The 16,889-nt window shown below is 43.9% G+C and overlaps 1 protein-coding gene across 4 annotated transcripts; it reads left to right on the top strand.

Moving 5' to 3' along the window:
• The first annotated feature begins 602 nt into the window (after positions 1 to 602).
• Positions 603 to 16,784, top strand: LOC311106953 (uncharacterized protein). Of its 4 annotated transcripts, none has more exons than XM_084149362.1 (12): positions 603 to 942; positions 1,645 to 1,794; positions 3,138 to 3,635; positions 6,789 to 6,862; positions 11,173 to 12,047; positions 12,242 to 12,335; positions 12,477 to 12,554; positions 14,582 to 14,619; positions 14,717 to 14,813; positions 14,929 to 15,045; positions 15,129 to 15,188; positions 15,480 to 16,784. In XM_084149362.1, exons 2-12 carry the CDS (start codon positions 1,755 to 1,757, stop codon positions 15,567 to 15,569), a joined length of 2,061 nt encoding a protein of 686 aa, XP_084005488.1. In that variant the 5' UTR covers positions 603 to 942; positions 1,645 to 1,754; the 3' UTR covers positions 15,570 to 16,784. The 4 variants fall into 4 exon arrangements, with proteins under 4 accessions (XP_084005488.1, XP_084005489.1, XP_084005487.1 ...); XM_084149361.1 differs by having other exon boundaries at positions 604 to 857; positions 12,477 to 12,552; positions 14,574 to 14,619; XM_084149360.1 differs by having other exon boundaries at positions 604 to 942; positions 12,477 to 12,552; positions 14,574 to 14,619.
• Positions 16,785 to 16,889: the final 105 nt, after the last annotated feature.

The raw sequence follows: 16,889 nt of genomic DNA, 5'->3' as shown, positions 1-16,889 counted from the left end.
GGGTTGACAGAAATGGTAGCAGAAGGTGAATGTTGCACACATATCTAGATGATGCTGCATATTATTTTGCGCTTAGACACTGTCAGTGTGTTCAAAGCGTTACAGATGTTTTATGTAGGAGGCGTTCGCCGGGGACGAGCGTATAGCCGGCTGCAAACATTCCTGTTGAACGCAGTGATAAACGACGTAAAAGGAATAATGACGCCATCTGCCGGCTGGTTGGTCTAAGTGGAGATATATAGTCAGGGAACCCCTGAAAGTTCTCTGAGGCCCCTCAGGAATCCTATAGGCCCCCTTGTTGATCGCAGATCTAAAATACTTAGAGAATTTCCTGAAGAAAAACTGAACTTTCTTCTGAAAAAAATCGTTATTCTATTAAATATGTTTAGGCTACCTTCTCTACCAAATGATAATTGCGTCTGAACTTCCCAAGCTAAAGCTTACGGATGTATCCCAGGCATCCGTGCATGTCATTTTCAACTTGCATTTAATCAAAATTCATGATGTTCTCCTCGCTCAACACCTGAACTTGGAGCATTTTATATACACATTTTCAGTGGAATATATCCAGTGCTCTGGGATACAACTTCTCGCAGTAGGACAGTAGGCTGGCCACCTTGCCTCCAACGGTTTCACGGAGCGGCGTAGCACAGTCCGTCCCTCCTTCCGTCTCGCAGTTTTCCGCATCGTAGAGTTGAGTTTCTTCCAAGCAGGTCCCACAATTATCGTTGGCGGCTCTTGTAACGCTCATACTACACACGTTTCAACAGCAGGAAACAGCCCCCCGCAAACCTGTCTCAGATTATTGAAGATACAAGAAAAGTGGAAAACGGAGAGAAATGCGGCGAGGAGGAAAGGTGAAAAGAGACTGCAGCAGTATATATATATTGTATATATTTATCGGGCAGTAGTCTACGTGGTCGTGGGAATATATATATCAAGGTGGGTGGTTGATTACAAGAGCATACAGTGTTTGTCTGATTCTAATAGCTCGCACGGTGATGTGTTTTGTGTGCAGAGGAGATAGTATGTGTATTTCTATTGTATCTCTCTTGATTTTCTAGCCTACCTTGTACAGAACCGAGTCTATGGCATTGGTAACTGGTGATACTGTATATCACAGGGATTCTTTTATTCAGGATCTGCTGTGTAATGTCTATAAATGTTCAGTTTTGCTTTAGCCTTATTACCATGCCTTACAATTATTAGACACTAGTATTCAGAAGGTTTTTTTTTTCTGCAAGAACACACACGTCAGTGGAGAAAACTAAGCAGCTGCCTTTCTATTGATCAGGCTGGCCTAATCAATTTTAACAATTTATTAATTCCACATTAAACCCTGGGGACTGTCAGGTTCTCTCTCTCCATCACCTACTTGTGTTATTAATCTAATGCTACACTGGATGTGGGGAGTCAGGCACGATGGCGGTGAACATCCTGCAGGGATATGCACATATACCAGCAGTCATCCCTGCTCAATTACCTTGCAACATTTGAAGTATGAGTCATTGCTCCCCATGACTAAAATGAAAATACTCGTTTGCCACTAGTCAGAGGGTACCAACTCTATTAAAGGGGAATTTAGTAGTGTTAGCTATATTTGTGTTAAAATATTAATGGTCTGAGCTTTCTCTGTACTTCTAGGTGTATTATGCCCTATCCACTCTGGTGGACCTAAGAGAGCGCACCAGAGGGGAGAGTGAGGGGCGCTGGGACACACAGTCACACTGCTTCCTCCCTGCACCTGCTGCATCATGGGTAACGTCGGTGGAAAGGACGGCCATGGCCCTACAGGTTCCCTACATGAACATACACACACCGGTTACATAATTTGTGTCACACATGAATGCTTGCCTAACAGTCATTGTCACATTTCATTATATTAGAGTCTCTGACAGTAACTCTGTTTAGAACATTCTGTTCCTGATTCCCACAGACACAGGACGTTGTTTCTGATTAAATGACCTAATTACCCCTTAACTGCTTTCTCCAACATTCCAATGTGTGTTTGTGTGAGTGAATGAGAGAGAGCATCTGTCTACAATATTTCCTTTCAAGCTGTTTGTACTCTAAAACAATTTGTTAATTATCTTTATCCCGCTTCGATCTGTCTAGCTGGGTTTTTCAGTTCTCTGTTGTGTTATTGCTGGCTTTGATGTTGAACGTCATGCATCCTACATGCATCGTCTTCACTCCCCCCTGCACACCTGTTTAAAAGCCTGGCCATTCCTATCCTTTCTAGCTGTTCTCAGTATGCAGGTAACAGACTCAGATTGGGGTGAGAACATCTCCCTGGATACTGTGTGTGCACCGCCAGTCACACGCAATACATCAGGCCCTGCTAGCTGAATGAGGAGTCTGCAGAATTCTGCTGCCTAATGCAAGGACAGGGAGGGGGAACATGAGACGCTAGAGGCTGGCAAAGCACACGTCCTTATGTACCTGTGTGTGTCTGTGAATGCACACTAGAGAATAAACATAGTGTATGGGTTTCCATGTTAATCAATTGGCTGCTAGTATCCTCCTATAGCCACAGCCAACTGGCATCCTCCTATAGCCACAGCCAACTGGCATCCTCCTATAGCCACAGCCAACTGGCATCCTCCTATAGCCACAGCCAACTGGCATCCTCCTATAGCCACAGCCAACTGGCATCCTCCTATAGCCACAGCCAACTGTGATCTTCTGTATTGTTTTTATAGACAGAAAATAGCTTAGGACAGCACTTCTCTCTCGCTTTTCTTATCCTCCTCTTCCCAGCTGAGCCCTGTGTTGCTCAGTTGTTAGAGCATGGCGTTTGCAACGCCAGGGTTGTGGGTTCGATTCCCACGGGGGGCCAGTATGAAAATGTATGCACTCACTAACTGTAAGTCGCTCTGGATAAAAGTGTCTGCTAAATGACTAAAATGTAAATGTTCCCTCCATCTCTTCCTTCCTCTTCTTTTCCCCTATCTCATCTTTCTCTAATCCTCCTCTAATCCTCCTCTCTCTACCTTGTTCTCTCTCTACCTTGTTCTCTCTCCACCTTGTTCTCTCTCCACCTTGTTCTCTCTCCACCTTGTTCTCTCTCCACCTTGTTCTCTCTCCACCTTGTTCTCTCTCTACCTTGTTCTCTCTCTACCTTGTTCTCTCTCCAGGGTCTCATTTAGATCTGTTCCAAACTCCTCCCTCTTCCCCCTCTGATTCTGACTTGGCTCCAGCCGTATCTCAGCTGCTGCAGCAGGGGACACTGTCCTCCGGGGCCACCCGGGGCATCGTCTGCCAGGGTGGAGCCTCCCCCATCTCCAATTGGAGCCACACACTGTCTGTCCCCCCAGAATGGGCCGTGATTAGCGTAGAGAGCAGTGCGTCTCCGCCGGGGACTGGGATTGAGATGGAAGGTTCAAGGCGAACGGTGCAGCGCTCTAGCAGCCACAAAAGCCACAACAGCAGCCCTGTGTCCCCAGGCCAGGGGCCTCAGTTTGAGGGTAGCTCTTTGGAGCATAGCTGGCAGGAGCGGGACAGTGGGATGGAGCCCCATGCAGCGCCAGAGCGGGCTGGGGAGGAGATGGCCCTGGCTCTGTTCAGCCTTCTGGAACATCACAGGTCTGCAGTGGGGCTCAGTCCGGGCCTGGACGCACCAGCAGGAGCAGCCGGTAAGGGCTCCGCATCCGCGTGGCCATAGCAACCCAATCGGTTCATAATGGTTTGTTTATGTTTGTCTTGTCTCTACTTAACAGAGTGTGCGTGCATGTTCTTACAGTATGTACAGGGCCTTCAGAAAGTATTCATACCCCTTGTCTTATTCCACATTTTGTTACAGCCGAACTGAAAATTGATTAAATTGATTTTTTCCCCCCTCATCCATCTACACACAGTACCCCATAATGACAAAAAGTGAAAACATGTTTTTAGAAATTTTTACAAATGTATTGAAAATGAAATGCAGAAATAGCTAATTTACATAAGTATTCACCCCCATGAGTCAATACTTTGTATAAGCACCTTTGGCAGCGATTACAGATGTGAGTCTTTCTGGGTAAGTCTCTAAGAGCTTTCCACACCTGGATTGTGCAACATTTGCCCATTATTATTTTCAAAATTCTTCAAGCTCTGTCAAATTGGTTGTTGATCATTGCTAGACAACCATTTTCAGAAGTATACAGAACAAAAATATAAATGCGAAATGTAAAGGGTTGGTCCCATGTTTCATGAGCAGAAAAAAAAAATCCCAGAAATGTTCCATATGCACAAAAAGCTTATTTCTCTCAGATTTTGTGCACAAATTTGTTAACATCCCTGTTAGTGAGCATTTTATCATTTGTCAAGATAATCCATCCACCTGACAAGTGTGGCATATCAAGAAGCTGATTAAACAGCATGATCATTACACAGATGCACCTCGTGCTGGGGACAATAAAAGGCCACTCTAAAATGTGCAGTTTTGTCACACAGCACAATGCCACAGATGTCTCAAGTTTTGAGGGAGCATGCAATTGGCATGCTGACTGCAGGAATGTCCACCAGAGCTGTTGCCCGAGATTTCATGTTAATTTCTCTACCAATGTCGTTTTAGAGAATTTGGCAGTACGTCCAACCGGCCACACAACCGCAGACCATGTGTATGGCGTCGTGTGGGCGAATGGTTTGCTGATGTCAACGTTGGTGGCGGTGGGGTTATGGTATGGGCAGGCATAAGCTACAGACAACGAACACAATTGCATTTTATCGATGTCAATTTGAATACACAGAGATACCGTGATGAGATCCTGAGGTCCATTTTTTCTAAGGTATGTGACCAACAGATGCATATCTGTATTCCCAGTCATATGAAATCCATAGATTAGGGCCTATGATTGTTTTTCAATTGACTGATTTCCTTATATGAACTGTAACTCAGTAAAACCTTTGAAATTGTTGCATATTGCGGTTATTTTTTTCAGTATAGATTTAAGTCAAAACTGTAACTCGGCCACTCAGGACCATTCATTGTCTTCTTGGTAAGAAACTCCAGTGTAGACTTGGCCTTGTGTTTTAGGTTACTGTCCTGCTGAAAGGTAAATCCATCTCCCAGTGTCTGGTGAAAAGCAGGCTGAACCAGGTTTTCCTCTAAGATTTTGCCTGTGCTCTGAGCGCCATTCAGTTTATTTTTTATCCTGAAACTCATCAGTCCTTAACGATTATAAGCATACCCATAACATGATGCAGCCACCACTATGCTTGAAAATATGAAGACTGGTACTCAGTAATTTATTGGATTTGCCCCAAACAAAACACTTTGTAATCAGGACAAAAAGTTAATTGTTTAGCCACTTTTTTTGCAGTATTACTTTAGTGCCTTGTTGCAAACAGGATGCATGTTTTGGAATAGTTTTATTCTGTACAGGCTTCCTACTTTTTACTCTCTCAATTAGGTTAGTATTGTGAAGTAACTATGCTGAACAAAAATATAAATGCAACATGTAACAATTTCAAAGATGTTACTGAGTTACAGTTCATATAAGGACATCAATCAATTGAAAAACAATCATAGGCCCTAATCTATGGATTTCACATGACTGGGAATACAGATATGCATCTGTTGGTCACATACCTTAGAAAAAATGGACCTCAGGATCTCATCACGGTATCTCTGTGCATTCAAATTGACATCGATAAAATGAAATTGTGTTCGTTGTCCGTAGCTTATGCCTGCCCATACCATAACCCCACCGCCACCAACGTTGACATCAGCAAACCGCTCGCCCACACGACGCCATACACGTGGTCTGCGGTTGTGAGGCCGGTTGGACGTATTGCCAAATTCTCTAAAACAACATTGGTAGAGAAATGAACATTAAGTTATCTGGCAACAGCTCTAGTGGATATTCCTGCAGTCAGTATGCCAATTGCATGCTCTTTCAAAACTTGAGACATCTGTGGCATTGTGTTGTGTGACACAACTGTACATTTTAGAGTTACCTGTTATTGTCCCCAGCACAAGGTGCACCTGTGTAATGATCATGCTGTTTAATCAGCTGGGATCTTTTATTTCAGCTCATAAAATATGGGACCAACACTTTACATGTTGCGTTTATATTTTTGTTCAGTGTACAATGTTGTTGATCCATCCTCAGTTTTCTCCTATCTCAGCCATTCAACTCTTAACTGTTTTAAAGTCACCATTGGCCTCCCTGAAATCCCTGAGCGGTTTCCTTCCTCTCCGGCAACTGAGTTAGGAAGGACGCCTGTGTCTTTGTAGTGACTGGGTGTATTGATACACCATCCACAGTGTAGTTAATAACTTCACCATGCTCAAAGAGATATTCAATGTCTGCTTTTTTTATTGTTACCCATTTACCAATAGGTGCCCTTCTTTTAGAGGCATTGGAAAACCTCCCTGGTCTTTGTGGTTTAATCTGTGTTTGAAATTCCCTGCTTGACTGAGGGACCTTACAGATAATTGTATGTGTGGGGTACAGAGATGTAGTCATTCAAAAATCATGTTAAACACTATTATTGCACACAGAGTGAGTCCATGCAACTTGTGACTTATGAAGCACATTTTTACTCCTGAACGTATTTATGCTTGCCATAACAAAGGGGTCGAATACTTATTGACTCAATACATTTCAGCTTATCATTTTTTATTAATTTGTTACATTTCAAAAAACATAATTCCACCTTGACATTATGGGGTATTGTGTGTAGGCCAGTGACAAATCTCGATTTAATCCATTTTTAAATTAATGCTGTAACACAACAAATGTGGAAAAAGTCAAGGGGTGTGAATACGTTCTGAAGGCACTGTATGTGTGCTTGTGTGTCAGAGCTGCTAAGGCGGTTGCTGGTGGAGAGAAAGGAGCTGGTCGAGGAGGTTCGCAACCTGAAGGACACACTGAGGGTGAGTCAAACGCTCCTCCTTCTCTTCCCTCCCTCTCTGTCACTGCAGAGATGGGCATAGAGGAGGACACACAGACACAAATCCATCCCTATTACTTTGATGTGGATTGCTTTTTCCCTTCTCTACTCTGTACTGTACCATGTGAGCTATTTTAGACTTCACACTGCTTATCACTGGCTCATGTAGACTAGTTGTTGCCCCATGTTTGCAGATTGTGGAGGGCAACAGCGATACATATTGTCTAACCGAACATCGTAGAAAAAAAGTCAAAGCCTCATCACATGTTTGAACCACTGATAAGCTTGCTTAGGTTAGCACAAATATTGAGAAACCCTTCCTTCCACAAACCTTGCAACTAGCCTGAACATTGCACTTACTACCTACATTGAAATATTTGTGCTAACCTAAGCACGCTTATCAGTGTTGAAAAAATGTGATGTGGTTTGACTTTCCTGTTCTGTTAGAGAATATGTGTCGCTGTTGGCCTCCACCATCTGCAAACATGGTGCAACAACTAGTCGACTTGAGCCAGTGAGCAGTGTGATGGCCCTGCCATATGGGAGATTCTCCCTCTAGCTCTAGATTACTGTCATTAACTGTACACAAGGAACATTGAAGGCATTCCTGGCATATCTTGTTGAAGTGTTCACCTGAACTGGGTTGGCTAGCTTAGCTAAAACAGGTTCTGAACTTGGTAACCTATTGACCAAAGCAAAGTCCCTGCTTATCATACACGTTTTCTGTAGACCGTGTCAACAGAACTATTGATTTTCTAAGACAGTGACCGTATGCATGCATGTCTGTCTGCTGGCCGGGATGTAAAATGATACTTCTACTTCTCACCTTTTCCCCTGTCTCTTCTTTATGATTTATATTTTTCTGATGCAATGAGTTAACACACTCTTATATTCTGATATGGTTCTGGTTTGAGTGTACAGGATCTTTAACTATCTAATTAATATAATATAATATATATGTGTGTGTGTGTATATATATATATATATATGTGTATATGTATATGTATGTATATGTATATATGTATATATATATATATATACATATATACACACACACACACACACACACACAGTGAGGGAAAAAAGTATTTGATCCCCTGCTGATTTTGTACGTTTGCCCACTGACAAAGAAATTATCAGTCTATAATTTTAATGGTAGGTTTATTTGAACAGTGAGAGACAGAATAACAACAACAAAAATCCAGAAAAACGCATGTCAAAAATGTTATAAATCGATTTGCATTTGAATGAGGGAAATAAGTATTTGACCCCCTTTCAATCAGAAAGATTTCTGGCTCCCAGGTGTCTTTTATACAGGTAACGAGCTGAGATTAGGAGCACACTCTTAAAGGGAGTGCTCCTAATCTCAGTTTGTTACCTGTATAAAAGACACCTGTCCACAGAAGCAATCAATCAATCCGATTCCAAACTCTCCACCATGGCCAAGACCAAAGAGCTCTCCAAGGATGTCAGGGACAAGATTGTAGACCTACACAAGGCTGGAATGGGCTACAAGACCATCGCCAAGCAGCTTGGTGAGAAGGTGACAACAGTTGGTGCGATTATTCGCAAATGGAAGAAACACAAAAGGACTTTCAATCTCCCTCGGCCTGGGGCTCCATGCAAGATCTCACCTTGTGGAGTTGCAATGATCATGACAACGGTGAGGAATCAGCCCAGAACTACACGGGAGGATCTTGTCAATGATCTCAAGGCAGCTGGGACCATAGTCACCAAGAAAACAATTGGTAACACACTACGCTGTGAATGACTGAAATCCTGCAGCGCCCGCAAGGTCCCCCTGCTCAAGAAAGCACATATACATGCCCGTCTGAAGTTTACCAATGAACATCTGAATGATTCAGAGGAGAACTGGGTGAAAGTGTTGTGGTCAGATGAGACCAAAATGGAGCTCTTTGGCATCAACTCAACTCGCCGTGTTTGGAGGAGGAGGAATGCTGCCTATGACCCCAAGAACACCATCCCCAACGTCAAACATGGAGGTGGAAACATTATGCTTTGGGGATGTTTTTCTGCTAAGGGGACAGGACAACTTCACCGCATCAAAGGGACGATGGACGGGGCCATGTACCGTCAAATCTTGGGTGAGAACCTCCTTCCCTCAGCCAGGGCATTGAAAATGGGTCGTGGATGGGTATTCCAGCATGACAATGACCCAAAACACACGGCCAAGGCAACAATGGAGTAGCTCAAGAAGAAGCACATTAAGGTCCTGGAGTGGCCTAGCCAGTCTCCAGACCTTAATCCCATAGAAAATCTGTGGAGGGAGCTGAAGGTTCGAATTGCCAAATGTCAGCCTCGAAACCTTAATGACTTGGAGAAGATCTGCAAAGAGGAGTGGAACAATATCCCTCCTGAGATGTGTGAAAACCTGGTGGCCAACTACAAGAAACGTCTGACCTCTGTGATTGCCAACAAGGGTTTTGCCACCAAGTACTAAGTCATGTTTTGCAGAGGGGTCAAATACTTATTTCCCTCATTAAAATGCAAATCAATTTATAACATTTTTGACATGCGTTTTTCTGGATTCCTTATATGAACTCTCACTTTTCAAATAAACCTACCATTAAAATTATAGACTGATCATTTATTTGTCAGTGGGCAAATGTACATATACAGTGAGGGGAAAAAAGTATTTGATCCCTTGCTGATTTTGTACGTTAGCCCACTGACAAAGACATGATCAGTCTATAATTTTAATGGTAGGTTTATTTGTACAGTGAGAGACAGAATAACAACAAAAATATTTTGAAAAACGAATGACAAAAATGTTATAAATTGATTTGCATTTTAATGAGGGAAATAAGTATTTGACCCCTCTGCAAAACATGACTTAGTACTTGGTGGCAAAACCCTTGTTGGCAATCACAGAGGTCAGACGTTTCTTGTAGTTGGCCACCAGGTTTTCACACATCTCAGGAGGGATATTGTTCCACTCCTCTTTGCAGATCTTCTCCAAGTCATTAAGGTTTCGAGGCTGACGTTTGGCAATTCGAACCTTCAGCTCCCTCCACAGATTTTCTATGGGATTAAGGTCTGGAGACTGGCTAGGCCACTCCAGGACCTTAATGTGCTTCTTCTTGAGCCACTCCTTTGTTGCCTTGGCCGTGTGTTTTGGGTCATTGTCATGCTGGAATACCCATCCATGACCCATTTTCAATGTTCTGGCTGAGGGAAGGAGGTTCTCACCCAAGATTTGACGGTACATGGCCCCATCCATCGTCCCTTTGATGCGGTGAAGTTGTCCTGTCCCCTTAGCAGAAAAACACCCCCAAAGCATAATGTTTCCACCTCCATGTTTGACGGTGGGGATGGTGTTCTTGGGGTCATAGGCAGCATTCCTCCTCCTCCAAACACAGCGAGTTGAGTTGATGCCAAAGAGCTTGATTTTGGTCTCATCTGACCACAACACTTCCACCCAGTTCTCCTCTGAATCATTCAGATGTTCTTTGGCAAACTTCAGACGGCCCTGTATATGTGCTTTCTTGAGCAGGGGGACCTTGCGGGTGCTGCAGGATTTCAGTCCTTCACGGCGTAGTGTGTTACCAATTGTTTTCTTGGTGACTGGTCCCAGCTGCCTTGAGATCATTGACAAGATCGTCCTGTGTAGTTCTGGGCTGATTCCTCACCATTCTCATGATCATTGCAACTCCAGAGGTGAGATCTTGCATGGAGCCACAGGCTGAGGGAGATTGACAGTTCCTTTGTGTTTCGTCCATTTGCGAATAATCGCACCAACTGTTGTCACCTTCTCACCAAGCTGCTTGGCGATGGTCTTGTAGCCCATTCCAGCCTTGTGTAGGTCTACAATCTTGTCCCTGACATCCTTGGAGAGCTCTTTGGTCTTGGCCATGGTGGAGAGTTTGGAATCTGATTGATTGATTGATTGCTTCTGTGGACAGGTGTCTTTTATACAGGTAACAAGCTGAGATTAGGAGCACTCCCTTTAAGAGTGTGCTCCTAATCTCAGCTTGTTACCTGTATAAAAGACACCTGGGAGCCAGAAATCTTTCTGATTGAGAGGGGGTCAAATACTTATTTCCCTCATTAAAATGCAAATCAATTTATAAAATTTTTTACATGCGTTTTTCTGGATTTTTGTTGTTGTTATTCTGTCTCTCACTGTTCAAATAAACCTACCATTAAAATTATAGACTGATAATTTCTTTGTCAGTGGGCAAACGTACAAAATCAGCAGGGGATCAAATACTTTTTTCCCTCACTGTATATATTTACATACACACACACACACACACACACACTCTCTGGCAGACTGAGCGAGCTGAGTGGCACCAGTTCCAGTGCGATCTACAGGTGGCAGTGTCTGTGGCCGACCGGCTGCGCGTGGAAGCGGAGGAGACTATGGGCATGCTCAGAGAGAGCCACGGGAACGTGGAGGGCCAGCTGGACCAGGTCCAGTGCAGACAGCAGGACACGGACAGGGAGATGGAGAGCTTGAGAACTGAACACAGAGAGGCCTGTCACAGACTGTCTGCTCTCACCCTGGAGCACCAACAGACCAGGGCTGAGCTGGACACACTGAGACTGTCTGCTCTCACCCTGGAGCACCAACAGACCAGGGCTGAGCTGGACACACTGAGACTGTCTGCTCTCACCCTGGAGCACCAACAGACCAGGGCTGAGCTGGACACACTGAGACTGTCTGCTCTCACCCTGGAGCACCAACAGACCAGGGCTGAGCTGGACACACTGAGACTGTCTGCTCTCACCCTGGAGCACCAACAGACCAGGGCTGAGCTGGACACACTGAGACACACACTCGGGGAGAGAGAGAGGGACTCACTGAGGGAAAGAGAGAAGGACTCACACCGAGAGATGGAGGGAAGAGACACGGAGGAGAGGACGTTTGGAGAAGACACTAGTGAAGACATAAGCACGATGGAGGCGCTGGATGGGAAGAAAATAAAGGATTCAGAAAGAGAAGTGGAAGGAGAGAAAAGGGTGAAGAGTGAGGGAGAGGATGTCAACATGGGAGGGCAGTCTCCTGAGGAGCTTGTTAGAGGAGGGGAGAACCTGCTCAAAGTGAAGGGGGTGGCGGAGGCGTACCTACGGAATTTGGCGGCCGGGGAGATGGGGTGCAACTTGAGAGATCCACAGAGGATTGTGATGATGTCAGAGCGTTCCAGGTGAGTGCCTCATCATGCCCGTATGATGCACTAGCACTTTGGAGGTGGAGCATCTGTTTGTTGTTATCTGGAGCATGTAAGCTAGCCTGTGTCTCTATAGGAGCAACCCTTGACCTTGTTGCGCAAGGCCATGCTATAGACACACGTATCCTACCTTTATCTGTGGCAACTAAATCCTATCTTATCTGTTCCAGGAGCCTCTCTCGACTTCCCCTGCCCACTGACACTCTCCCTGCACAGAATGGTAGCTCCCAGACCACTACTAGTACAACACTGCCTCTATGCAAGGTAACACTAATATTCAACCAACAAATGTGTTTTTGTAATGGTATCAGAAAGCCTGGACTTGAAATTCAAGGGTCCATTTTGGGATCAGTCATGGATGTATGTGAGATGTCCTGTCTGTCTCTTCTCTCGATGTCTTACCAGAAAGAAGAGCCAGCCAAAGGGAGAAGGATGGACCGCATACTGCAACGACAGGACAGCTGGTCCAGCTTCTATACAAGTGTGTGTCTGTTCATTCATTAACTACAGTGCCTTCAGAATGTATTCATACCCATTGACTTATTCCACATGTATTTTTTTCTCTCACCCATCTACACAATACCCCATAATGACAAAGTGAAAACATGTTTTTAGAAATGTTTGCAAATGTATTGAAAATTAAATACAGAAATATCACGTGGTCCTCTGTAGCTCAGCTGGTAGAGCACGGCGCTTGTAACGCCAAGGTAGTGGGTTCGATCCCCGGGACCACCCATACACAAAAATGTATGCACGCATGACTAAGTCGCTTTGGATAAAAGCGTCTGCTAAATGGCATATTATTATTATTATTATTATTATTATTATTATTATTATCATCTAGTTTACAGAAGTATTCACACCCCTTTGCTATGACACTCCAAATTGAGCTCCAGTGCATCAAATGTCCTTTGATCATCCTTGAGATGTCACTACAACTTGATTGGAGTCCACCTGTGGCCAATTCAATTGTTTGGACATGATTTAGAAAGAAACACGCCTGTCTATATAAGGTCCCCAATCGACAGTGCATGTCAGAGCAGAAACTATACCATGAAGTCCAAGGAACTGTCCGTAGATCTCCGAGATAGAACTGTGATGAGGCATATATCTGTGGAAGGATATAAAACAATTTCTAGAGTATTGAAAGTTTCCAAGAGCACGGTGGTCTACATCATTGGGAAATTGAAAAAAGATGGAACTACCCAGACTCTGCCTAGAGCTGGCCGTCCGACCAAACTGAGCAACCGGCCAAGAAGGACCTTGGTCAGGGAGGTGACCAAGAACCCAATGACTACTGACAGAACTACAGAGTTCCTTGTCTGAGATGGGAGAACCCAACAGTCACTACAGCACTTCAACAATCTGGGCTTTATGGGAGAGTGGCCTGACGGAAGCCAATCCTGAGAAAAAGGCACATGACAGCACACCTGGAGTTTGCAAAAAGGCATGTGAAAGACTCCGAGCATAAGGCAAAAGATTCTGTTGTCTAATGACACAAAAATGGAAGCCTGAATGCAAGGCGCTATGTCTGGAGAAAATCAGGCACAGCTCATCACCCGTCTAACACCATCCCTGCTATGAAGATTGGGAGACTGGTAAGGATAGAGGGAACAATGAATGGAGCCAAATTCAGGCAAATCCTTGATGAGAACCTGCTTCAGAGTGCAAATGACCTTAGACTGGGGCAAAGATGTATGTTCCAACAGGACAATGACCCCAAGCATACAGCCAAAGCAACGCTGGAATGGCTTCAGAATAAGAATATGAAAGTCCTTGAGTGGCCCAGCCAAAGCCCAGACTTGAATCCCATTGAAAATCTGTGGAAAGACTTGAAGATTGCTGTTCACTGCTGCTCCCCATCTAATTTACCAGAGCAAAAAAAAATCTGCAAGGAAGAATGGGAGAAAGTCCCCAAATCCAGATGTGCAAAGCTGATACAGACATACCCAAGACGACTCAAAGCTGTAATCGCCACCAAAGGTGCTTCTACAAATTATTGACTCAAGGGTGTGAATACATATGTAAATACCTATGGGTGGCAGATAGCGTAGCGGTTAAGAGTGTTGGGCCAGTAACCGAAAGGTACCCGAGGCGACTAGTGAAGAATCTGTTTATGTGCCCTTGAGCAAGGCACTTAAACCTAATTGCTCCTGTAAGTCACTCTGGATAAGAGTGTCTGATTAAATCACTAAAATGTAAATGAGATATTTCTTTTTCAATACATTTGCAAAGAATCTTAACATGTTTTCACTTTGTCATTATGGGGTAGTGTATGTGTAGATGGGTGAGAGAGAAATCTACTTAATCCATTTAGAATTCAGGCTGTAACACAACAAAATGTGGAATAAGTCAATATAATACTTTCTGAAGGCACTGTAAAAGAGTTATTCCACAACTGCTTTCTTTTTATCTAGTCAGTTGTACAACTGAATGCATTCAGCTGAAATGTCTTCCGCATGAAAGTTACTGGGCTCTTGACTAATTGCTAATGTCTGACAGAAAAACAGGAGGAGGACCAGAACGCAGACCCATTGTCCTCATTCAGGCGAGTGGACCGGCACTCTGGAGATGCTTGAGAAATATGCCCAAATAAAGCCTTCTATCTACGTAGCAATAACGTTGGTCTGTTATCCACCTTCCAGACCTCAGGATGGTTTCAGCATGCTGCTACGAAGTCATGGAGGCTCCAGGCGGAACTCACTCCTGCGTTGGTGTCAAAGCCGCACCCAGGGCTATAAGGTCAGAAGTGGCAACGTTTTCTAGAATAACCCACGCAAGCTTACCATTCATATTTTTCAAACATTGGTCTGTATTCTGTCCATACAAACCTTTTGATTAAAACATGTTTTTACAGAATATTGAGATCACCAACTTCAGCAGCAGTTGGGAGGACGGTCTGGCTTTCTGTGCTGTGTACCACACCTATCTCCCCACACACATCCCCTACAGTAGTCTCAGCACAGGAGACAAGGTAAGAGGAATGCATACCCATTCACATGCAGCACATACTGCTATATTGACCCTACAGTTAAGTCCTAAACTTGTTTTGTGCAGAGTGAGAACCTGGACCTAGCCTTCCAGACGGGGGAGAGTGTTGGAATCACAGCCACTCTGGTGAGACCCACATTTAAACTAACTGGGCTAACTACCAGGACTTTCACCTGCATATTACTTAGGGAATAAACTTGTACTAACACGTCACCATGAACATGGAACACAGCTGTTGTGAACATACGGTAGGGAGCTTGACTAGTGAGTCAAATGTAAGGTGTCACTGATGTTTGTAGTTCTGATTGGAGCCTTGCGTAGTACTCAGTGGTCACCTTTGAATGAGAATAGAGTTTGTCCATGACGGCGAGTATGGACTTCTTATTCTTCAACAGAGTGTTTGTGTTTGATTGACAGACCGTGGAGGAGATGCTGAGATCAGGTGGGCCCGACTGGCAGAGGGTCCTGGGGTACGTTGAAAGCATGTTTCGTCACTTTGAGATGTAATTTCCCTTCTGGGTTCCATACCAAACTCTACGTCTAACTGGTCTGCCACCACCAGTCTGGTTCTTTTTGTCACATCATGAACTGGACTCTGAGTGATGCACCGCTAGGGGGTTTAGGACTACGGTTGGAACGGAATTCTCCTTCAGCCTCACTCTTTGTGGAAAGAGGCTCCTGCTGCTGGCCATTGGTTGCAGGTGCACTGTGAACTGGGTCTATCTAGATTTCAGAGAGTGCTGATCATGAGGGTTTTAGGCTGAGAGCTGTTTTTGTGATTGCACTGAATGAGGAGCCATTGGAAATGACCACCATAAATGAGGAAATTGTGGATATGGGAAGGATGTTACTATTTACACCAGGAGAAATGAACAATGACTTCCAAGTTTATCACTTAGGGTGCTACTGCTGTTCACTCTGTTGTGCACTTATTTGGATGCCTTTTAATTGTTATCAACAATATGAAGTCTGTCACGTACGTTTTTAACTGGAAGATTAATGTTTTGGACACGCTCTCCCCATGTATTAGATTTTATACCCTTAGAAAACCCTATCCCGTTGTGATATTCATGTAGTCAGAAGTAGTATTTTAATGTCTGTATACACCAACTCAAAGCAGAAAGAGGGGCCGGACAACTTGAATGAGTTCATTCAATGGCACTGAGCGCATCACAACTGTGATCAACCAAGAGCGACTGCCTTTGACGAAATGTGTATACAGTGCTGTCTAACTAGTTACAGTATATTTTTAATGTATGTTTTGTTAGAAAATATTTTTAAGTAAATGTTTGAAATGTAGTATGCAAACAGAAGGGCCATAGGGTGGACTATCCAACAGAGGGACTTGTCTCCTGTTATGGAATATGGGAATGGTCTGTCTTGAGGTTTTGTCTGATAATAGGAGCAGCAATGTGGCCATATAAGTACTGGATCCTACAATGTTTGCTTGTCTTTGTGATTTGAGGGAGAATGTGAGAAATAAGTGTGGGTATATATATATATATGTACAGTGGGGGGAAAAAAGTATTTAGTCAGCCACCAATTGTGCAAGTTCTCCCACTTAAAAAGATGAGAGGCCTGTAATGTTCATCATAGGTACACGTCAACTATGACAGACAAATTGAGCATTTTTCTTCCAGAAAATCACATTGTAGGATTTTTTATGAATTTATTTGCAAATTATGGTGGAAAATAAGTATTTGGTCACCTACAAACAAGCAAGATTTCTGGCTCTCACAGACCTGTAACTTCTTCTTTAAGAGGCTCCTCTGTCCTCCACTCGTTACCTGTATTAATGGCACCTGTTTGAACTTGTTATCAGTATAA

The sequence above is a fragment of the Coregonus lavaretus genome, assembly GCF_964263955.1.
Source record: "Coregonus lavaretus genome assembly, chromosome: 31".
NCBI lineage: Eukaryota > Metazoa > Chordata > Actinopteri > Salmoniformes > Salmonidae > Coregonus > Coregonus lavaretus.
Note: the sequence above shows the minus strand (reverse complement) of the source record. Positions and strands in the feature narration are given on the sequence as shown.